General features: G+C 50.1%; 1 protein-coding gene across 2 annotated transcripts in view; it reads right to left on the reverse strand.

Moving 5' to 3' along the window:
• Dock9 (dedicator of cytokinesis 9) overlaps positions 1 to 25,501 on the reverse strand; it is a 276,731-nt gene that overhangs the window by 139,699 nt on the left and 111,531 nt on the right. For both annotated transcript variants that reach the window (XM_051160989.1, XM_051160987.1), the window contains exon 2: positions 12,651 to 12,767. In XM_051160989.1, coding sequence (XP_051016946.1) covers positions 12,651 to 12,767 — 117 coding nt within the window. The remainder of the gene's footprint in view (positions 1 to 12,650; positions 12,768 to 25,501) is intronic.

Consider the following 25,501-nt stretch of genomic DNA (forward strand, 5'->3'; position numbering starts at 1 on the left):
CCCCCCCTCGCTCCATCCCCACAGCCCCATCCCCACAGGCCCAGTCTCAGGTTTAACACGTCTGTAATTAAGGAAATGAACAAACTTGGGACAAGAAAAGGCCTCAAGGAAGAACTCCATTTAGTTTCTGGGGAAATTTTAATCTAAACTCCCGAAGAGGGGCTAGAGAGATGGCTCCGTGGTTAAAAGCTCAAGCCCTAGCACTGTCTAGCTGGAGGCCTACAGAGGAGTGTCGCTGTAACTCCAAGGATCCAACGCTCTCTTCCGGCTTCCTCAGACAACTGCACGCATGCACAAACAATTCATAAAAACTATGAAATTATGTTTAAAAAACCAAACAACTCCCCCAGGGCTGGAGTGGTTATAGTCCTTTACCAGAGGACTCCAGCTCCGTCACCAGCACCCATGCCACCTTGGTCAAGGCCGCTGGCAACTGGGGCTCCAGGCCATCCTATGCTTCTAACCTCTTCTGGCACCCGCACATACACACACGCGCGCTTTATCAAAAACTAAGTGATAATTCTAAAATACCAAAAAATCCAACAATGATGACCACAGAACCCTTCCAAAGAACAAGTTACAGCAGAAGAGACGTTCACTCTCGTGTCCCTCCTGGGAATGGGGCTTGGGGTGTCTCTCCCTAGCTGCTACTCTGTGACCTCCTGGGAATGGGGTGTGGGGGTGTCTCTCCCTAGCTGCTACTCTGTGACCCTCCTGGGAATGGGGGCATGGGGGTGTCTCTCCCTAGCTGCTACTCTGCGACCCTCTGAGAATGGGGCATGGGGGTGTCTCTCCCTAGCTGCTACTCTGCGACCCTCTGGGAATGGGGGAATCTCAGCAGTGAGCAGATGCCACAGTAAGGGGTGGTGGTTCCTAAAACATGCTCCTCCTGGTGCTTTATGGAGCATCTCAGATGCGAGGCCAGCAGCTCTGGCCATGCTATACTGCAGCCTGGGTCCCTGCTGCATGTCCTGTCCCCCAGCTCCTGTCCCCCACGCCGGTGGTTAGTTCATTCTTCCCTGTTAACACTCACCTCTCCTTCAAAGCAGGCTTGAGCTCCCAGGCTGTTAGCACCTGGAGACCCAGCTGGACTCTGAAATCCGCACCCCTAGAGTAGGGTACCCTGGGATGTGACTCACATGAGAATCTGCTTTAACTCTCCCGCTTCTTACATGCGCCCAGGATGCTTTAGCTCGGCTCCTCGGTGTGCAGTAGTGTGAAGTCGCAGGTTCTGCTCAGTACGTGCGGCCCTGAGCAGGCGACAACGCTGAGGCTCTCACGTAGGCTGCAGGAATTTAGTTTCGCCATGTCCTCCCTCATCGGGCTGGATGGCTGACTTTCTGAGACCAAGAAGAAGCTATGGCCTTTCAGAGGACTGCTCAGCAATGAAGTCTTACTCACTGTCTTGTGCCTGAGCACAGAGAAAGCGCTCTCCTCCTGAGGGCCTGCCCAACGTCAGCTCAGAAACACTCTACCTAGACTGTCCACGTAGGTCCAGCCCTGGACCTGAGCTCATGTCCAGCAATGGTCACGGAAAGTCACACTGCTGGACAGTGACTCTAGCTGACACGTCTTCAAGGAACTTACAGAAAGAACATTTTTAGTAGAAAGTCAAAAGCAAAGTCCTGAGATTAGTCTATGGGAAATGATATATCACACCCAGGAAAAACAGTGCTGAAAACATTTTCTTTTCCAAAGGGTACACGGGAAATGAGAGCAGAGGCTTCCAGGCCTCTGTAAGTCCTGGCGCTCAGCTTCCTCTCTGAGCCACTGGTTTGTAGATCATTATCCGCTGCATGTAAATGAAACAGGAAAAGGCCCAGGGGGGCAATGAAAACCAGATGTTACCCACAGAGAAATGGAGTGACCACGTCCCCCTAGACAAGGGTGGGCCCGAGTCTGAACACATCCAGAACTGTCGACGCTTCCTCACCCTCACTTGCACCTTAGATTCCTTGCTGAGACACGGAGGACGCACAGGCGTATGGTGGACCTCAGCAGGGCCTGCTCCTGAGGTGGCCCTCATGCTCACGTTACACGCAGTTCTAACGTGGACCACTGTACACACGCGGTTAGCCAGAACGCCTGTAGCCACAGACTCTCTTAAAGAGCAGCGTGGTGTGCCTGGGCATGGTGGTACATACCCGTATGCACCTCCTTTCCCACCACAAGTAAATACTGTGATGTTTTGTTGATTTTTTCCTTTCATCTGTGGACAGACATCCTTTCCCTGCGACTCATGCAGTTATGGAGCGTCTTGCACAAGTGTCTCTGCATCTTCGCTCTCAGGTCCTTCAGTCACACACTCAGAAGTGAAGCAGACACACTTGGTACTTTCCCATACAAACATCCCTGGTTTATACTAGACACCGAAGTCTAACTTTTATAAAATATGAATGGCGTCCATAAACTGCCTCCAAATATCCTTTCTCAATATTTACTGCCTTTCATGCACTATGAAAATATACAATTATAGCCGGATGTGGTGGTGCATGCCTTTAATCCCAGCACTCGGGAGGCAGAGGCAGGCAGATCTTTGTGAGTTCGAGGCCAGACTGGTCCACAAAGTGAGTCCAGGACAGCCAAAGCTACACAGAGAAACCCTGCCTCACAAAAAACAAACAGACAAAAAACAAAAATAAATCAAAATAAATAAAATAAAATTTAAACAGTACTATCACTGAGCAGATCAGCAAGGCAGCGCAGTGCAATCGGCCCGCCCCTCCACTGACAAAGCTGCAGCCCCTATCTGAGAGAACAACAGTGTCCTTAGTCGGCTGTAGGCGTCACAACGGCTAGGACGTGGGCCAAGGCTAACATCCAAACTCCTTCAGCTTTGGGACCATTCTCCTTAAGCAGAAACCAACACTTGTTACTCATTCTTCATCAGAACGTGGTGGTGGAGCTCTTTGTCCCTTACAGTGTCACGGAAATGGATTTGGGCGAGAGAGGTGAATGGATTTCCTCTAAGTTTTTGTTGGGTTTGTTTTGGTTTTTTCCCAGCCAAGGTTTCTCTGTGTAGCCCTGTTTGCCGTGGAACTTGATCTGTAGACCAGGCTGGCCTCGAACTCAGAGATCCACCCTGCCTCCCGAGTGCTGGGATTACAGGCGTGCGCCACCACGCCCGGCAATTTGCTCTAAGTTTTAATCATTTGACCTTACAGCTGTTTGAGTAGCTGGGAGGGAGGATGATTCTAAACGGGCTGTGTGTTGGTTTTGTTTTCTTTCTTAAGCAATTTTGTTTCACGTCTACAAACAGAACTTTTCATTCTTTGCTATAAGACTGAAAAAAGAAAATTATTCCTTAATACCAAGAAAAACACACACTGAGTGGCCTAAGAAGCTTCAGATAACCTTTGGTTTCCTCTGAAGAAACTGAGGAATGTCCAGAAGGGCTGAGTAGGAGTGAGGGCCTCTGAGCAGACTGCAGCGGCCCTGGCTCACCGGGCAGAGCAGCGGCCCTGGCTCACCGGGCAGAGGCTGTTAGCTGTGCTCCTCAGTAACCTCAAAGCTTCCTGCCTGTCACATAGCTACAGGCTGAGAGACACAGACAGCGTCCAGGGAGAGTCCTGCTCTGGAGACAGACTCCGCGACACTGTCCCTGCCTCACAGCCCTTCTCCCTGGGCACCCGTGGCCAGGGCTTCTCATGGCAGGGCCCGGAGGTGCCATCCTACAGGACGTGCCACAAACCTCTGCTGCTCCCCAGCAGATTCTAGAATGCCTGGTTTTTTAAAAGGCAAAATAGCTGGAATGGTGGCACACGCCTGTGATCCCAGCACTCGGGAGGCAGAAGCAGGAGGATCTCTGTGAGTTCAAAGCCAGCCTGATCTACAGAGTGAATTCCAAGACAGTCAAGGCTACACAGAGAAACCCTGTCTTGAAATATTGAAAAAAAAAAAGAAGAGAAGAAAAAAGTAGGCTTGGAGGTGTACCTCAGTGGTAGGTCATTTCCCTAGCATCCTAGATTGATTTAAAAAAAAAAAATGTGGTTAGAAATCTAAAGTTAAAAAAAAAATCTAAAATGATCTTCTAAGAAATAAGAGGTACTTGTATCCTCTAAGCCAACCCAGAGTATACATATGCAAACCTATATATTTATTTTTAACATAAAAATTAATCCAACTGAAAATATGAGGTCACAGTAAGACACACAATCATACAACTTCTCTTTAACAGTACCTCCCTCTTTCAGTACTAGAGATTGAATACAGGGCTCCATACATGCTAGGTGAACACACTACCCATCATACACGCTAGGTGAACACACTACCCATCATACACGCTAGGTGAACACACTACCCATCATACACGCTAGGTGAACACACTACCCATCATACACGCTAGGTGAACACACTACCCATCATACACGCTAGGTGAACACACTACCCATCATACACGCTAGGCACACACACTACCCATCATACACGCTAGGTGAACACACTACCCATCATACACGCTAGGCACACACACTACCCATCATACACGCTAGGTGAACACACTACCCATCATACACGCTAGGCACACACACTACCCATCATACACGCTAGGCACACACACTACCCATCATACATGCTAGGTACACACACTACCCATCATACACGCTAGGTGAACACACTACCCATCATACACGCTAGGTGAACACACTACCCATCATATATGCTAGGTGAACACACTACCCATCATACACGCTAGGTGAACACACTACCCATCATACATGCTAGGTGAACACACTACCCATCATACACGCTAGGTACACACACTACCCATCATACATGCTAGGCACACACACTACCCATCATACACGCTAGGTGAACACACTACCCATCATACATGCTAGGTGAACACACTACCCATCATACACGCTAGGTGAACACACTACCCATCATACACGCTAGGTGAACACACTACCCATCATACACGCTAGGTGAACACACTACCCATCATACACGCTAGGTGAACACACTACCCATCATACATGCTAGGCACACACACTACCCATCATACACGCTAGGTACACACACTACCCATCATACACGCTAGGTGAACACACTACCCATCATACACGCTAGGTGAACACACTACCCATCATACACGCTAGGTGAACACACTACCCATCATACACGCTAGGTGAACACACTACCCATCATACACGCTAGGCACACACACTACCCATCATACACGCTAGGTGAACACACTACCCATCATACACGCTAGGTGAACACACTACCCATCATACACGCTAGGCACACACACTACCCATCATACACGCTAGGTGAACACACTACCCATCATACATGCTAGGTACACACACTACCCATCATACACGCTAGGTGAACACACTACCCATCATACACGCTAGGTGAACACACTACCCATCATACATGCTAGGTGAACACACTACCCATCATACACGCTAGGTACACACACTACCCATCATACATGCTAGGCACACACACTACCCATCATACACGCTAGGTGAACACACTACCCATCATACACGCTAGGTGAACACACTACCCATCATACATGCTAGGCGCACACACTACCCATCATACACGCTAGGTACACACACTACCCATCATACACGCTAGGTGAACACACTACCCATCATACACGCTAGGTGAACACACTACCCATCATACACGCTAGGTGAACACACTACCCATCATACATGCTAGGTGAACACACTACCCATCATACACGCTAGGCACACACACTACCCATCATACACGCTAGGTGAACACACTACCCATCATACATGCTAGGTGAACACACTACCCATCATACACGCTAGGTGAACACACTACCCATCATACATGCTAGGTGAACACACTACCCATCATACACGCTAGGCACACACACTACCCATCATACACGCTAGGTGAACACACTACCCATCATACATGCTAGGTGAACACACTACCCATCATACACGCTAGGTGAACACACTACCCATCATACACGCTAGGTGAACACACTACCCATCATACACGCTAGGTGAACACACTACCCATCATACACGCTAGGTGAACACACTACCCATCATACACGCTAGGTGAACACACTACCCATCATACACGCTAGGTGAACACACTACCCATCATACATGCTAGGTGAACACACTACCCATCATACACGCTAGGCACACACACTACCCATCATACACGCTAGGCACACACACTACCCATCATACACGCTAGGTGAACACACTACCCATCATACATGCTAGGTGAACACACTACCCATCATACACGCTAGGTGAACACACTACCCATCATACACGCTAGGTGAACACACTACCCATCATACACGCTAGGTGAACACACTACCCATCATACATGCTAGGTGAACACACTACCCATCATACACGCTAGGTGAACACACTACCCATCATACACGCTAGGTGAACACACTACCCATCATACACGCTAGGTGAACACACTACCCATCATACACGCTAGGTGAACACACTACCCATCATACATGCTAGGTACACACACTACCCATCATACACGCTAGGCACACACACTACCCATCATACACGCTAGGTGAACACACTACCCATCATACACGCTAGGTGAACACACTACCCATCATACATGCTAGGTGAACACACTACCCATCATACACGCTAGGCACACACACTACCCATCATACACGCTAGGTACACACACTACCCATCATACATGCTAGGTGAACACACTACCCATCATACACGCTAGGTGAACACACTACCCATCATACACGCTAGGCACACACACTACCCATCATACATGCTAGGCACACACACTACCCATCATACACGCTAGGTGAACACACTACCCATCATACACGCTAGGCACACACACTACCCATCATACATGCTAGGCACACACACTACCCATCATACACGCTAGGTGAACACACTACCCATCATACACGCTAGGTGAACACACTACCCATCATACATGCTAGGTGAACACACTACCCATCATACACGCTAGGTACACACACTACCCATCATACACGCTAGGTGAACACACTACCCATCATACACGCTAGGTGAACACACTACCCATCATACACGCTAGGTGAACACACTACCCATCATACATGCTAGGTGAACACACTACCCATCATACACGCTAGGCACACACACTACCCATCATACACGCTAGGTGAACACACTACCCATCATACACGCTAGGTGAACACACTACCCATCATACATGCTAGGTGAACACACTACCCATCATACACGCTAGGCACACACACTACCCATCATACACGCTAGGTGAACACACTACCCATCATACATGCTAGGTACACACACTACCCATCATACACGCTAGGTGAACACACTACCCATCATACACGCTAGGTGAACACACTACCCATCATACACGCTAGGTGAACACACTACCCATCATACACGCTAGGTGAACACACTACCCATCATACACGCTAGGTGAACACACTACCCATCATACATGCTAGGTGAACACACTACCCATCATACACGCTAGGCACACACACTACCCATCATACACGCTAGGCACACACACTACCCATCATACACGCTAGGCACACACACTACCCATCATACACGCTAGGCACACACACTACCCATCATACACGCTAGGCACACACACTACCCATCATACACGCTAGGTGAACACACTACCCATCATACATGCTAGGCACACACACTACCCATCATACACGCTAGGTGAACACACTACCCATCATACACGCTAGGTGAACACACTACCCATCATACACGCTAGGTGAACACACTACCCATCATACATGCTAGGCACACACACTACCCATCATACACGCTAGGTGAACACACTACCCATCATACACGCTAGGTGAACACACTACCCATCATACATGCTAGGCACACACACTACCCATCATACACGCTAGGTGAACACACTACCCATCATACACGCTAGGTGAACACACTACCCATCATACACGCTAGGTGAACACACTACCCATCATACATGCTAGGTACACACACTACCCATCATACACGCTAGGCACACACACTACCCATCATACATGCTAGGTGAACACACTACCCATCATACACGCTAGGCACACACACTACCCATCATACACGCTAGGTGAACACACTACCCATCATACACGCTAGGTGAACACACTACCCATCATACATGCTAGGTGAACACACTACCCATCATACACGCTAGGTACACACACTACCCATCATACACGCTAGGTGAACACACTACCCATCATACACGCTAGGTGAACACACTACCCATCATACACGCTAGGTGAACACACTACCCATCATACACGCTAGGTGAACACACTACCCATCATACACGCTAGGTGAACACACTACCCATCATACACGCTAGGTGAACACACTACCCATCATACACGCTAGGCACACACACTACCCATCATACATGCTAGGTACACACACTACCCATCATACACGCTAGGTGAACACACTACCCATCATACACGCTAGGTGAACACACTACCCATCATACATGCTAGGTGAACACACTACCCATCATACACGCTAGGTGAACACACTACCCATCATACACGCTAGGTACACACACTACCCATCATACATGCTAGGCACACACACTACCCATCATACACGCTAGGTGAACACACTACCCATCATACACGCTAGGTACACACACTACCCATCATACATGCTAGGCACACACACTACCCATCATACACGCTAGGTACACACACTACCCATCATACACGCTAGGTGAACACACTACCCATCATACACGCTAGGTGAACACACTACCCATCATACACGCTAGGCACACACACTACCCATCATACACGCTAGGTGAACACACTACCCATCATACACGCTAGGCACACACACTACCCATCATACACGCTAGGTGAACACACTACCCATCATACACGCTAGGTACACACACTACCCATCATACATGCTAGGCACACACACTACCCATCATACACGCTAGGTACACACACTACCCATCATACACGCTAGGTGAACACACTACCCATCATACACGCTAGGTGAACACACTACCCATCATACACGCTAGGTGAACACACTACCCATCATACATGCTAGGTACACACACTACCCATCATACATGCTAGGCACACACACTACCCATCATACATGCTAGGCACACACACTACCCATCATACACGCTAGGTGAACACACTACCCATCATACACGCTAGGTGAACACACTACCCATCATACACGCTAGGTACACACACTACCCATCATACACGCTAGGTACACACACTACCCATCATACACGCTAGGCACACACACTACCCATCATACACGCTAGGTGAACACACTACCCATCATACACGCTAGGTACACACACTACCCATCATACATGCTAGGTACACACACTACCCATCATACACGCTAGGTGAACACACTACCCATCATACATGCTAGGCACACACACTACCCATCATACACGCTAGGTGAACACACTACCCATCATACACGCTAGGTGAACACACTACCCATCATACACGCTAGGTGAACACACTACCCATCATACACGCTAGGTACACACACTACCCATCATACACGCTAGGTGAACACACTACCCATCATACATGCTAGGCACACACACTACCCATCATACACGCTAGGTGAACACACTACCCATCATACACGCTAGGTACACACACTACCCATCATACACGCTAGGTGAACACACTACCCATCATACACGCTAGGCACACACACTACCCATCATACACGCTAGGTGAACACACTACCCATCATACACGCTAGGCACACACACTACCCATCATACACGCTAGGTGAACACACTACCCATCATACACGCTAGGTGAACACACTACCCATCATACACGCTAGGTGAACACACTACCCATCATACACGCTAGGTACACACACTACCCATCATACACGCTAGGCACACACACTACCCATCATACACGCTAGGTGAACACACTACCCATCATACACGCTAGGTGAACACACTACCCATCATACACGCTAGGTACACACACTACCCATCATACACGCTAGGCACACACACTACCCATCATACACGCTAGGTGAACACACTACCCATCATACACGCTAGGTGAACACACTACCCATCATACACGCTAGGTGAACACACTACCCATCATACACGCTAGGTACACACACTACCCATCATACACGCTAGGTGAACACACTACCCATCATACACGCTAGGTAAACACACTACCCATCATACACGCTAGGTGAACACACTACCCATCATACACGCTAGGTGAACACACTACCCATCATACACGCTAGGTACACACACTACCCATCATACACGCTAGGTGAACACACTACCCATCATACACGCTAGGTGAACACACTACCCATCATACACGCTAGGCACACACACTACCCATCATACACGCTAGGTGAACACACTACCCATCATACACGCTAGGCACACACACTACCCATCATACACGCTAGGTGAACACACTACCCATCATACACGCTAGGCACACACACTACCCATCATACACGCTAGGTGAACACACTACCCATCATACACGCTAGGTGAACACACTACCCATCATACATGCTAGGTGAACACACTACCCATCATACATGCTAGGTGAACACACTACCCATCATACACGCTAGGTGAACACACTACCCATCATACACGCTAGGTACACACACTACCCATCATACATGCTAGGCACACACACTACCCATCATACATGCTAGGCACACACACTACCCATCATACACGCTAGGTGAACACACTACCCATCATACACGCTAGGTACACACACTACCCATCATACACGCTAGGTGAACACACTACCCATCATACATGCTAGGTGAACACACTACCCATCATACACGCTAGGCACACACACTACCCATCATACACGCTAGGTGAACACACTACCCATCATACACGCTAGGTGAACACACTACCCATCATACATGCTAGGTGAACACACTACCCATCATACACGCTAGGCACACACACTACCCATCATACACGCTAGGTGAACACACTACCCATCATACACGCTAGGTGAACACACTACCCATCATACATGCTAGGTGAACACACTACCCATCATACACGCTAGGCACACACACTACCCATCATACATGCTAGGCACACACACTACCCATCATACACGCTAGGTGAACACACTACCCATCATACATGCTAGGTACACACACTACCCATCATACACGCTAGGTGAACACACTACCCATCATACACGCTAGGTGAACACACTACCCATCATACACGCTAGGTGAACACACTACCCATCATACACGCTAGGTGAACACACTACCCATCATACATGCTAGGTGAACACACTACCCATCATACACGCTAGGCACACACACTACCCATCATACACGCTAGGTGAACACACTACCCATCATACACGCTAGGTGAACACACTACCCATCATACATGCTAGGTGAACACACTACCCATCATACACGCTAGGCACACACACTACCCATCATACATGCTAGGCACACACACTACCCATCATACACGCTAGGTGAACACACTACCCATCATACATGCTAGGTACACACACTACCCATCATACACGCTAGGTGAACACACTACCCATCATACACGCTAGGTGAACACACTACCCATCATACACGCTAGGTGAACACACTACCCATCATACACGCTAGGTGAACACACTACCCATCATACACGCTAGGTGAACACACTACCCATCATACACGCTAGGCACACACACTACCCATCATACACGCTAGGCACACACACTACCCATCATACACGCTAGGTGAACACACTACCCATCATACACGCTAGGTGAACACACTACCCATCATACACGCTAGGCACACACACTACCCATCATACACGCTAGGCACACACACTACCCATCATACACGCTAGGTGAACACACTACCCATCATACACGCTAGGTGAACACACTACCCATCATACATGCTAGGCACACACACTACCCATCATACACGCTAGGTGAACACACTACCCATCATACACGCTAGGTGAACACACTACCCATCATACACGCTAGGTGAACACACTACCCATCATACACGCTAGGTGAACACACTACCCATCATACACGCTAGGCACACACACTACCCATCATACACGCTAGGTGAACACACTACCCATCATACACGCTAGGTGAACACACTACCCATCATACACGCTAGGCACACACACTACCCATCATACACGCTAGGCACACACACTACCCATCATACACGCTAGGTGAACACACTACCCATCATACACGCTAGGCACACACACTACCCATCACACATGCTATGTAATTTCACTACACATCACACACGCTCGGCAGGCGCAGAGCCCGTTGGTCAGCACCCCCGGGCCTCCTTCTACTTTGGAGTTAGAGACAGGGTCTCACTCCGCTGTCCCGCGCGGCCTTGGACCCTCGGTCAGCCTTGAACATCGTCCTCCTGCTTCTGACCGCAGCACACAGGTGGTCGGAGGCCTGTGCCATCAGGACCGCTCTGCTCCTGTCTGCAGAACCCGGAGTCCACCCATCAAACGGCAACACACAGAAGGCTCTCCGGTCACAGCCGTACCGCAGAGCTCCTGGCACTCACCTGGAAGTCGTCGTACGGGAAGAGGAGCATCTCGCGCAGACAGTCATTCAGGATCTGAGTCTTCCTCTGCACGATGACATTTTCATAGTCAAGGGGCTCGATGAGCTTTGGCTTTGCCTGGGAAACAAAGAAGAGCACCCAGTGATGGACTGAGCTGCGCTGCAGACAGATTTACCTCACATTTGTTTGCTTCTCTGAGACGGAGGCTCACTCCGTAATCCAGGCCACCTTGAACGCAGCGTGTGGCTCGTCTGTGGCTCCTTGCGAGCCATCAGGGCTTAGCTGAGAAAAGTACCTTCTGAAGTGCAAGAACTGTATGCAGCTAGACCGTAAAACAGCATCTGTAGCGACCTCACTACTGAAAGGAACCGAATGGGAAGGAAATGGCTTGCAAAGGGAAAGCGGCCTCCCAAGGCGCCCTGTCCAGCCAGGGAGGGGCTTACTCGGCCCCCTGAGCAAGAGCGGCCCGGGCTCCGCTGGATTTCCAGCCATCCTCAGGCCCCTCCGGCTGGCACACTCCCTTCTTAACTTCTGCTCCGTTAACAGTGAGTGCCCTATTGGAGAACCAGCCATGGCTGCCTCTGTAGGCTCATCTCCACCCAGGCCTAACACACACGACGCTTCTGCAAACCTCCTGAGCCTCAGAGTCCTATGAGATACTATGTCTCACCACATACAAATGCCTGAGCACATGACTTAACCTGCTGGGAGTGAGCTCTAGGGAACATGGGTGCTGATGCCCGTGTGCTCTGATCATGGAAAGAGGAAGAAGCCCGAGGGGTGTGAATGCTGATGAGGCTCTTCTAGCTACTCCCAGCGCACTCAGTGCTGCAGGCAGAAACACACATTCAAGTAACCACATACCACGGTGTGTCAGTGCTAGAACAGACCTAAGTACACACACACTAAGTGTTCATGTGTGTTCTATAGAAAGCAACTAAAGCTGTGTGTGTGCTGTGTGTGCGTGCGTGTGTGTGTGTGTGTGTGTGTGTGTGTGTGTGTGTGTGTATGCACGTTATCAGAAGTGGCTGGATCCAGGCCAGCAACATGCATCAGCAGTGAAGGCACTTGCTGCGGAGCCTGAGGACCCGCGTTCAATCCCTGGAACACACACGTTAGAAGGAAAGGACCCACTGTTCTCTGACTTCCATACATGTGCTGTGGCACACGTGTACACACTCAAATACACATTCACACACAGAGAGACAAAATGAATAAAAATGTTTACAAAGAAGCAACTAAATGCGTCATTATCAAGTTACTACAGAATTATTTTTAAATCATTAATACAAGATCTAAAACACATGATCTCGATGACCGTTAAATATACTAAACTGGTGATTTGTATCTAGGAAGTGTTTAAAGACAGCCAGTGTGTGTCCTTTAAAGGTGACTGTAACTGAGGCTACTTTGCAGTCCCACACCTGGTCCTTTCCTTCTCAAGACAACTGGACTACATTTCCCAGGCTCCCATCGTTAGGTGTGGCTACAACTGGACTACATTTCCCAGTCTCCCGTTGTTAGGTGTGGCTACATGACTGTCTTCTAGCCAATGATCTGTAAGTAGATGAGATGTGGCTACTGACCCACAGGTGTCCCATGTGAATCCTCCATGTCCCTCTTCCAAATCAGAGCCATGTCCAAAGCATCCTGCAAGAAAAATGGCGCCCTATTATGGCAGAGGGCGTCTGGGTGCTGAGTCACCTGCAGAAGGCCACCTGGACTACACCTCAAGTGGCTACCCTGAGACTCTGGAGTTGTCCGAGCAGCAGCCGGCCTAACATGTGGATAAAAGCTCATGTTTAACTTCAATTGCTTGGCCCAAGCATACTTGACAAAGATATTTTTACATTCCTAGAAAAAGTTCAGAACCCAAGTAAGTGTATTATTAACCATAATTATGCATGATATGTTTATGGGACAGAGGCTGGAAAGCACGCAAAATCAAAACATTGGAGGGATGTATCATAAAAGTCTGGGTAGTTTTTAGTTTGGAATGACAACAGTTTGGGCAAGTCATACAAAATTTAAAAGTCAAAAGCAACTTACACAAAGTAATTATTTTTAAAATAAGAACTGCTACAAGAAAAAATTTTTCCAAATGACTTTAAATCTACCTTAAAAGATTATTCTTCTATTTCTCTTTGTTGTGCTGCACATAGCAGCCAGTTAATAAGTACTGGCTGGTAAAATGAATGGATGTCATAATTAATAACATTTGCCTTAGAAGCCATTCCATAAGCTTAACAAAACCCAAACACAAAAACAATTTTCTAAAATTCCATTGCCAAGAGTACAAGATGAACAGCAAGCCCAGAATGAGATCAATCCACCACTCTGCAGCTTACAAGGTGTCTCACACACAGCCCGCCTCACAAGGTGTCTCACACACAGCCCGGCTCACAAGGTGTCTAACACACAGCCTGGCTCACAAGGTGTCTCACACACAGCCCGGCTCACAAAGTGTCTCACACACAGCCCGCCTCACAAGGTGTCTCACACACAGCCCGCCTCACAAGGTGTCTCACACACAGCCCGGCTCACAAGGTGTCTCACACACAGCCCGCCTCACAAGGTGTCTAACACACAGCCCGGCTCACAAGGTGTCTCACACACAGCCCGGCTCACAAGGTGTCTCATACACAGCCCGGCTCACAAGGTGTCTAACACACAGCCCGGCTCACAAGGTGTCTCATACACAGCCCGGCTCACAAGGTGTCTAACACACAGCCCGCCTCACAAGGTGTCTAACACACAGCCATCAACCAGCTGCCCAGTCTCAAGGCGTGGCAGACTCTGTGGAAGCTGAAGTTCCTCCAGACGCTGCCAAAGGACACCACCACAATGGAGGCCCCGGAGAGACAGAAGGCAGTGCTGAGAGAGGGTTTGCCCTAGAGTGTAACGTCTGGTTTGAGTGTTTTGCCTGAGCCTTTCTTTCGCTTGCTTTCTGGGAAAGACCCAGGGGTGGACAGACCAGCCAGGAAGCTAGTCTGGCACCTCAGGCGCAGCCCAGGAAACCCTGACCCAGCTTCACCTGCAGGGCCCCTTAGCTCTCTCTCTGCCATCGCTCATGCATGCCACACGCTGAGTAGACCTGAACCTTAGCCCCAGGCAGTGTGCACAGGACCTTCCTTTCTTTCCTTGGGAACACTGTTCCCATGACAGTGTTCTATGACCAGAAATCAGCAAACTTTTTGTAAAGAACGAGAAGATAAAAATAAATATTCTACGTTGTCAGTCTTTTGAGTTGTGTCAAAACTTGTACGCTCTGCTGTTGGGATTCAAAAGCAGCGAGAGTCAAATGGGCACAGCACGGGTGTGGGACTTGTAAGAAGTGGGCAACTGACAGACTTGGCGTATGGTTCACTGATGTAAACTACAGAGTTAGCTTAACCGCAGTCAGGTAAATAGCAACAACATTTGTTGTGAATAACCCCTTACATGTTTCACATCTTCATGTGTCTCCTGTCTGTGGACCAAGTCAGACAGCACATTAGCTACTATTAAAGGCGTCCAGAGATTATTTCGCAACCGTTTGGTAAGTTCTGAGCTGGCTAAAAAGGTTAATTTCTTTCATGAGTCACAGACCACTTCACCGAGTTAGACCTAGGTAGGACACCGAGTACTGCTTTCATGAGGGAGGTAACTCGGTCTCCCTAGAAGTTATCTTGGAGAGATTCAGTGGCCAGATGTGACACAGATGACATAAGTAGTGTGCCAATGCGGAACATTCAAGAGGTTTCACTCACATGGCTGCGCGCACGCACGCACGCACGCACGCACGCACGCACACACGCACGCACACACCAACAACTGGACCAACCACAAGTTAAGGGTGTGGATCACCCAGCAAGACCGAGTTAGACCTCGGCTGTCTATCTGAAGCCATCACAAGTCTCTTCTCCCATATCAGGCTGCCCTTTCAGACAACGTGCTCAGGAAGATTCAGCCACGAGGGATAATTGGGATTTATTTTCAAAGTCTAAAGAACCACTCGCGTCCACACCCTTTGAGTTTATACGTCACCCTCTGGCCAGGCGAGGGCCACTTGGAGGCACACCTCTGGGCACGCCCACAGGAGACTTGCTCTCTCAGGGTTAGGGAGATGGTAAGAAAAGTCTGAAGTATTTGCTGAAGGCTTACACTGCCACCTTGCTGGGACCTGGAACCACATGGGGGCGAGTCTCTGGGCACATCTGTGATGTTCTCTGGGCTAGGCAAACTGAGGGAAGGTCCCTTCCCTGAAGACAGCACCACTCTGTGGGCTGGAACTGCTGACTTAGGAAACGAGGATGGAGGCTGGGTAGCTCATCTTCTGGGGTTTCCTGACTGCAGGCTCAAGGTGACCTGCTGCTTAGTGTTCCTGCCACCCTGGTGGCCTCCCCGCGACTTAGCCTCGGACTCTAAGAGCCTTGGTCAGCTCTCCCCACTCCTCCCCCAGCAATGAAAAACCGACTAATCCATGTGTCATGTTTGATTTTCAAGTCACGAGAGCCTCTGCTCTGCACAGAGCCACACGCTGCACTCTGTGGCGAGCACACTGAGGGCCGGTATGTAAAAAGACACGAGAAGCAAGGGCCGCTGCTGGATCAGCTGAGCTAACGCCGTCAAAGGCAGGGCCTGGCAGAGCACGGGCGCACTCCGCATGTACCTTGTTGTTAGTAAATACACTTCAAGCACTGCTTGCATAGCATGTCTTTTTTCCCCTTTAGTGAATGCTCCATACATACTCAACTAGACCAATGCAGTCACAGATAATTCCCTCCACTGCCTATGAACATATGAAATAAAACAGCCGACGGTGGCAGGGACACGCACAAAGACACAAAGACAAAAGGCCCAACAGAGAGAAAACTATAATAGAGATGACACTGATACTCGGGACGGAGCACGGAGCTAATATAAAGAGACATTATCAACTGAAGTGAGAATGGATGTTGTTTGGGGGGGACGCGGATGGGGGTGGGGACTGAGGTGCTCGCAGACACTCACGCTAGAGCGACTCCACAGGGACAGCGGGGCATCGTTCAGGAGAGGACACCGAGTAAGCAGCCTGTTGTGTGGCACTGGTCAGGGCACGATGGAGGTAAATACTGCTGGGATGGGGCAGGCCACTCCCTACAAACGGTTTCTTCACCAAGGAAAATGTGGTGTCCAAGGAGTCTCCCAGGAATGGCCTGATGCAACGGCCATGGCGTCAGAGTGGCCTGGAGAGTGTCCCTCATTTGAAGGGACTGTGTGAGCATAGCTCAGCCATGGACAGGGAAATCCTAGCATTTCTTTTCTTTGGTGTTTGGTGTTTCGAGACAGGGTTTCTCTGTGTCCTAGACTTGCTTTGTAGTCCAGGCTGGCCTTGAACTCACAGCAATCCACCTGCTTCTGCCTCCCTAGTGCTGGGATTAAAGGCGTGCGCCACCACGCCTGCCTTGAAATCGCAGCATTTCAAAGGTACTGAGCACAGTAGGTGCCTGTGCAGAAACATCCCTACTGTGCTGGTGGGTGTGAGGAGAATGAGGTCTCTGTGCCTCGCCACTAACTGCTCTTCTGGGCCCCTCCCTCCCACTGCACATGTGTCATTGGACCAGAGGGCCCATGTTCCTGAAACTGCAACTCCAGATAGAAACATAATCAAACCAGGAAGTCTTCCCGGTACCAGGAAAATGGGGTGCCCCTGGAAGGCAGCCAACCTGGGGAGCTTACCCACAAACAGCTCAACAATGGCCTCGCACGAGGTCTGCCGGCCACAGGGAGGTCAAGTCTCAACACTGAGCAGAGTAACCCACAAGGGCCTCCGGGGGACTTTCTAGACGTTTCCTCCATCTCAGTTACTGACCTGTCTCCTCCATCACTGAATGCTGGCATGAGACCTTGACCGCCGCTTCTTAAAACACCAGCAGTAGCGGGGTGACCTTGGTAGGCTCTTTGGTGAGAAATGAGAAACTCCTCATCCCTCTTCGGGAAGAATTTAGGATTTCTCCTGACTCCTCTTCGTGAGGAGGAAAGCTGCCACAGCTGAGCTGAAGACTCATGAAGCCTGGTCTGGTCTCCATGACATCTGCTGGAGATGGGGCAGGAAGGCCACACATGGGAGCCAGGTGCAGACAAGCATGGGCCTCACGAGCCGCCCTACGCTGTCCGTCCACTACACAGGACTCTTGCTCACCAACTCCTGCCAACCTCCTGAACTGCTGGATCTGAGGAGTCCTTGTTTTCCTAACATTATGGCAACTGTAGAGGACTGCCAGCCTCCCATCCCAGTGTGCAAACCAGGATGTGTCCCTACTCTCCACGGACATTTACTGCCCACATCCACCATGGCCACCTGAGGGGCGCAGAGGTGAGGAGGATACAGCCTCTGCCCCAGAGAGTTCACAGCCAGAGAGATAAGATGCATCTATGAGGAAGGCAGGCATCCCCCTCCAGGGACATGGTCAAATGTGAGGCACCAGAGTACGTGTGAAAGTCATACCCCACTCTCCACTCAACTGTGGAGAATGTCCTGTCCATTGGCTAGATCTGGGTAGGGGTTTAAAGTTTACCCCCTGTATTGTCCTTGGCTGGTGCCTTAGTTTGAACAGGACCCCTGGGCCCAAATCTGCCTATCATAATGTTCTTCTTGTAGGTTTCTAGGACCCTCTGGATCCTTCTACTTTGCTATTCTCCCATGCTTCTCTCATCTAGAGTCCCAATAGGATGTCCTCCCCTCTGTCTGGTGGCACTCAGAGGAAGGATAGCAGGTTACCAAGAAGAGACTTGATACCCTATGAGCATATACAGGGGGAGGAAATCCCCCGCCAGAACATTCATAGGGGGAAATGGGGAGGGAGGGAAGAATGGGAGGACACAAGGGATGGGATAACCATTGAGATGTAACAAGAATAAATTAATAAAAAATAAAAAATAAAAAAAAGAAAAAAGAAGGAAAAGAAGAAGAAGAAGAAGAAGAAGAAGAAGAAGAAGAAGAAGAAGAAGAAGAAGAAGAAGAAGAAGAAGAAGAAGAAGACAGGCAGAGAGAACAGCTATGGCAGTGACACGAGATGGTGGTTCTGACCTCAGAGGGGACCGGACCTGGTCCCAGTGAGGTGACTTGATTTCCCTACACGCTAAGATATCGGTTTGCGTTGCTGCATCTCCACGTCAGCTGAGGTCAACGGTGGACTCCAGCAGGGTGCCTGTTCATAGGTGCAAATGGATTTGGGGGCAACCGAAAGCTTAAAGCGTTAGAGAGCGGTGGGGCTAAAAATACAAGTCCAGCCCTCTAAGCCAGCACTGTGCAGCCCGGGCAGGGAGCAAGCCTGAGACGACTCCCAGCCCAGCAGCACCTGGCACGGCGGCAAACGGCACTCCTGAGATGACTGCAGATACTCAGCGCTGGGCGCCACTAAGATGAGCAAGTTAGCGAAAGAGAGATGGAAGAGAAAGAGAAGAAGGGTGTGTGCACAATGAAGAGACGGAACTGGAGACCTGAGGGGACTGAGGAACAGCCTGCTGTGAGTGGCTGGCAATGCCACCTGAGGCCATGGTGAGGCTCTGGACTGTGCTGCCACGAAGGGCCACGCCTGGGTCCCTGACCCTGTAGCAGTGGGCGCCTGTACCACCAAAGGCCAAGCGGATGTCCCTGGTCTGGGCTGCTACCTGGGGTCATGTTGATGTCTGACCCTACCCCTCACCTGGACACTGTGGGAGAGCTGGCCCTACCACTGCTCTGCTGTGTGGTGGCATGCTCAAGGAGAGATACCCTCCCTCGCAAAAAGGGAGAGCCAGTCCCAGGGTCATGAGAGCAGGAGAGCTGGCCCAGCCCGACTGCCTGCAGCACTTGGGAGAGCAGGCCCTGCACCTCATCTGGGCAGCACAGTAGAGCTGGCCTGGCTGGCGTGGGCATAGGTGAGCTGGCCCCGAGGGCATGAGAGCTGACTCTGCCCCTTGCTGGCTGGGGCGCTGCTGGAGAGTGTACCCTAGTGGTGTGGCTGTGGGAGAGATGGCAGGCTGACTAGTTCAGGTACATCTCAGGCGCAGACGCAGGGCTTTCAGTTGGCCCACCCCAACATCCACCCCGTCTATGAACTGCTGGAGCGATGGAAGGGGCTGGTCCTGCAGACCCAACGCCTCAGGGTCTCCATGACACAGGGCAACAACAGGATGTCCAAGAAGAGTCCCAGTGAGGATCCAGTACTGACAGCGTAGCCGACGCCAGAGGCCTCGAACCAGACCGATGACTCACTGCAATGAACATTGACAAGAAGTGTGGACAAAAGGGCACACTGTGTGACACACTGTGACACAGCACAACTTCCACAATGAGATTTTTTTTCTTTCTCTTTTGGGGGTAGGTTTCAAGGGCAGAGGGTGGGTAGGAAGGGACAAGGGGATGAGTGAGATTACAGTGCATGGTGCACAATTCACACACACAAAAATCAATGAAAACAAATAAAGCAAAACAAAACAAGCTAGGGAACGTGAATTGCCAGTACCCGAACTCCAACCCCAACAGGAAGGGGTTCAGCTCCATCGACTTTACAGCAGGTTCTCCTTTGCCATAGTGAGTGCAAGAAGCAACAGGTCGCTCAGAACAGTGGCTGAGGGGTGAGGGTCGGGGGTCGAGGTGTGCGGCAGGAGACCCGGGGCACCAGTGTACAGATTCCTCGGGTTACTGGGAAGCCAGTGTGGGGTGGGGAGGGAGAACACTCTGACGAGCCTGAGGGAGCCAGCGAGACCGTGAACCACGGCGGCACCTAAGGCTGAAGCTGGCAGTCCAGTCTGGCCCGGGCTACACAGTGAGACCTTGTGGCAAAACAAAACCAACAACTCTGAGATCACGACAGACACGACCCAATCTCACCATCGTTCAGTAGTTCTGTCATCTTTGGAGGGCTCGTTAGCATGTGTAAGAAGAAATTTAAGGTGTGTGTGTACGTGTGCATGTGCGTGCAAGGGAGCACACATATGAGCACACGTAGCTGCAGAGTCCAGATACTCTTGAGTTGGAGTTACAGTTGGAGCTACAACTTTCTATTACAGAACCAAGAAGATGCCCAGTCCCCTCCCTCTACTGGGCACTTTTTTGTGCGAAAAGCACTCACATTCTAGTACTTGTCACTGAATGGTGGTTTTATTGATCAAGTATATCCATATTAAAGAAAATTGGCCATTTTAAAAACCAGTGTGACAACACATGAAGAGCAGAGGTTTTAGATAGGTCACTTTTTATAAGAAACCATGGCTTTCCAAAATTATTAAACTACACTTAGGGTGTGCTTGTGCACACCTTTAATCCCAACACGTGGGAGGCAGAGGCAGGCTGATCTCTGTAAGTTTGAGGCCAGCCTGGTCTACAAAGAGTTCCAAAACAGCCAGGGATACACAGAGAAACCCTGTCTCAAAAAACCAGATAATAAAATTGTTAATCTACTTCTAAGTGAGCAGAAGTAAAGACCGTAGAAAACTGTAATCAGCAGCGCCTGGGGGGAGACAGAGAGACGCCCTGGACAGACGCTGAGGTCGGTGGCATTACCTAAGCCAATTGCCTAGGACCCACGCCTGCCCCCATTTAGAGCGCTGTGCTAGGTGGGGATGCTGCTGAGAATATTAATGAAAGAAGGAAGACAGGACTCCAGGAATTTAGGGAACTTACTCCCTGCACCAGGCCCGTGAGTCACAAGGCCAGAGCGCACTGGCTGGGACTGTTTCCCTTGCAAACACAGAGCTTAAAGCATTCCCTTCCTCTGGCAGGCGTCCTGAGGCGAGGGGAAGCCTTGCGTAAGCCCAGCACGCACTGCCTGCCATCTTCCTACAGGTGAGAAGTGATAATTCCATAATAAATCTTTGTTTTCCCTTCTTTAACATCATAGCCTAAAAATTATTAATTCTGCAGAGACTGTGAAAGCTATTTTTGAACATCTGAAGCAAAGAGGTCAAGTAACCACGCAAAAAGCAGCTTGGGTCTGGTTTCGGAACAACTTACGCTGTTGGGGCTGAAGGGCAGATGCCCACGGAGTACTCTGGCTCGCACACGAGTCCCTGCAGGCTTACAGGTGACACACAGCCCATGGGCCGCCTGCACTAGAGAAGGTAGTGTGGGGAGCAGAATTTAAATTCCGGTCCCCAAAATGAAAGTTCTATTGAAGACGGTGTGTGGGGGTTCATTACACTAGCAATGCAAGCTCTCCTCAGCCCCCTGAATCAGCACCTCTGGGGTGGCCCAGCACAGTCTCTGATGCCACTAACTTGGCAAGCAGTCTACCAGGCCATCTGCCCTGGAGAACTCCATGTTAGCTAGTGTTTTTCAAGAACTCACTTCACCTTTACCTGCCCTTCTCCGGGGACAGAGGCATGACTCAGCAGCTGGTACAGGGTGCGCACAAGGCCCCGGCCCCACACGAAGGAAGACAAGAAAAGACAACTGCACATTGTCATCTGACCGCCACAGATATGCAGTGGCAAGTGCGCGCGCGCGCGTGCGCGCGCGCGCACACACACACACACACACACACACACACACACACACACACACACACACTAAATGTAATACAAACTTACAAGTAAATAAATATCCCTACCTACAATGTGACGATTTCTGTTCTCATCGTCATGGGGTTACTGAACGGTTTCAATGTACGATGTCTTGTACAGACAGAGCAGCCGCCCGTCACACGGGTGTGAGCATCATGTGCAGCCAGTGCAGTTATTTTCACTACTGTCTCATCCCTCAGCTGGCACCCTTTTTGTCAGGCAAGGTACATCATATCCCGGAGATGGTGAGGAGCCAGCTCAGTCAGGTGATTTAAGGAAGGTCACACAGATGGTCACCCCGGGGTCTCCCAGCCCCACGCCCAGGACTATCCTATCACATGAACCCAACACCCCCCTTCTCTGTCCTCCTCCACACGTCCACAGGTAACACAAGGCCTTTCAGCTCAGCTCTGAGAGCAGCTGAGCAAACGCTGTGCTGTGCTGTTGAGGCATCACAGCCTCACTCCACAGAGAAAGCTTGGTTCAATGACACTCACATCCCAGCTGAAGACTGTTAGTAAGCTTGCTCTGAACACACAGATGCTACCAGGCACTGTGTCTCATTTGCATACAAACAAGCACGTTAGGTGTGAACTTTGCAAGAAACACCTAGGCTTATACTAGCACCATTTGTTAGACTCACAAATACGTTACATCACCCAGTGGCTCACCTGCCTCCATGACAAATCCCTATTTTGAGGCTAAATGTGCAAATTTATGGACAAGTAATATTTAGTGGTATTCAGTGAGGTGAATGTGACCATTGAGCATTAAAATGTGGCTATTCTGGGGCTGAAGAGATGCCTCAGTCAGTAAAGCGTCTGCCTTGCAACCATGAGGATGCGAGTTCAATCCCTAGAATCCACGAGGAACAGCAGAGTGTGGTGGCAGCATCGACAGTCAGTGCTGCGAGGGCAGAGACAGGTAGGTCCTTGTTGGTGCTCAGGGCTCTGCTGGCCAGCCTAACCTACTGGCCAATGAGGGTCCTTGTCTCAAGAAACAAGGTAGACTGGCATAAGGCTAAGTCCTAGCCTACACATACAACGTACACAACGCACACCAGTGCACTGGCAGACACACACAGACACACACTCAATGTGACTATCCTGAATTCAGATGAGGTATGGGCAGAAACTAAATGTTAATGTCGGTCAAACTACTTGGTATTTTTATACAGCATGTAGTGTTTTAGGAATTCTTGGTAAAAGCATCAGTCACACCTGCCTCATGCCGTCTTACTTGACTATCAGAACGTGGAAAGTACATGCTAACTACAAACTATCTCTGTGACTGTTAAGATTTGAGAAAAAGTTTTGTGTTGGGGGTGTTCTGTGCTCTGTGGTGTTGGGGATGTCTGTGCTCTGTGGTCTTGGGGTTTCTGTGCTCTGTGATGTTGGGATGTTTGTGCTCTGTGATGTTGGGGTGTCTGTGCTCTGTGATATTGGGGATGTCTGTGCTCTCTGATGTTGGGGTGTCTGTGCTCTGTGGTCTTACAGCGTCTATGCTCTGTGGTGTTGGGGTGTCTGTGCTCTGTGGTCTTGGGGTTTCTGTGCTCTGTGGTATTGGGGTGTTTGTGCTCTGTGATGTTGGGGTGTCTGTGCTCTGTGATATTGGGGATGTCTGTGCTCTCTGATGTTGGGGTGTCTGTGCTCTGTGGTCTTACAGAGTCTATGCTCTGTGGTGTTGGGGTGTCTGTGCTCTGTGGTATTGGGGTGTCTGTGCGCTGTGGTGTTGGGGTGTCTGTGCTCTGTGATATTGGGGATGTCTGTGCTCTGTGGTCTTAGAGCGTCTATGCTCTGTGGTGTTGGGGTGTCTGTGCTCTGTGGTGTTGGGGTGTCTATGCTCTGTGGTGTTGGGGATGTCTGTGCTCTGTGGTCTTAGAGCGTCTATGCTCTGTGGTGTTGGGGTGTCTGTGCGCTGTGGTGTTGGGGTGTCTGTGCTCTGTGGTGTTGGGGTGTCTGTGCTCTGTGGTGTTGGGGTGTCTGTGCTCTGTGATATTGGGGATGTCTGTGCTCTCTGATGTTGGGGTGTCTGTGCTCTGTGGTCTTACAGAGTCTATGCTCTGTGGTGTTGGGGTGTCTATGTTCTGTGGTATTGGGGTGTCTGTGCGCTGTGGTGTTGGGGTGTCTGTGCTCTGTGATATTGGGGATGTCTGTGCTCTGTGGTCTTAGAGCGTCTATGCTCTGTGGTGTTGGGGTGTCTGTGCTCTGTGGTGTTGGGGTGTCTATGCTCTGTGGTGTTGGGGATGTCTGTGCTCTGTGGTCTTAGAGCGTCTATGCTCTGTGGTGTTGGGGTGTCTGTGCGCTGTGGTGTTGGGGTGTCTGTGCTCTGTGGTGTTGGGG

This window comes from Acomys russatus, chromosome 18, assembly GCF_903995435.1.
Source record: "Acomys russatus chromosome 18, mAcoRus1.1, whole genome shotgun sequence".
In the NCBI taxonomy this organism is placed as follows: Eukaryota; Metazoa; Chordata; class Mammalia; order Rodentia; family Muridae; genus Acomys; species Acomys russatus.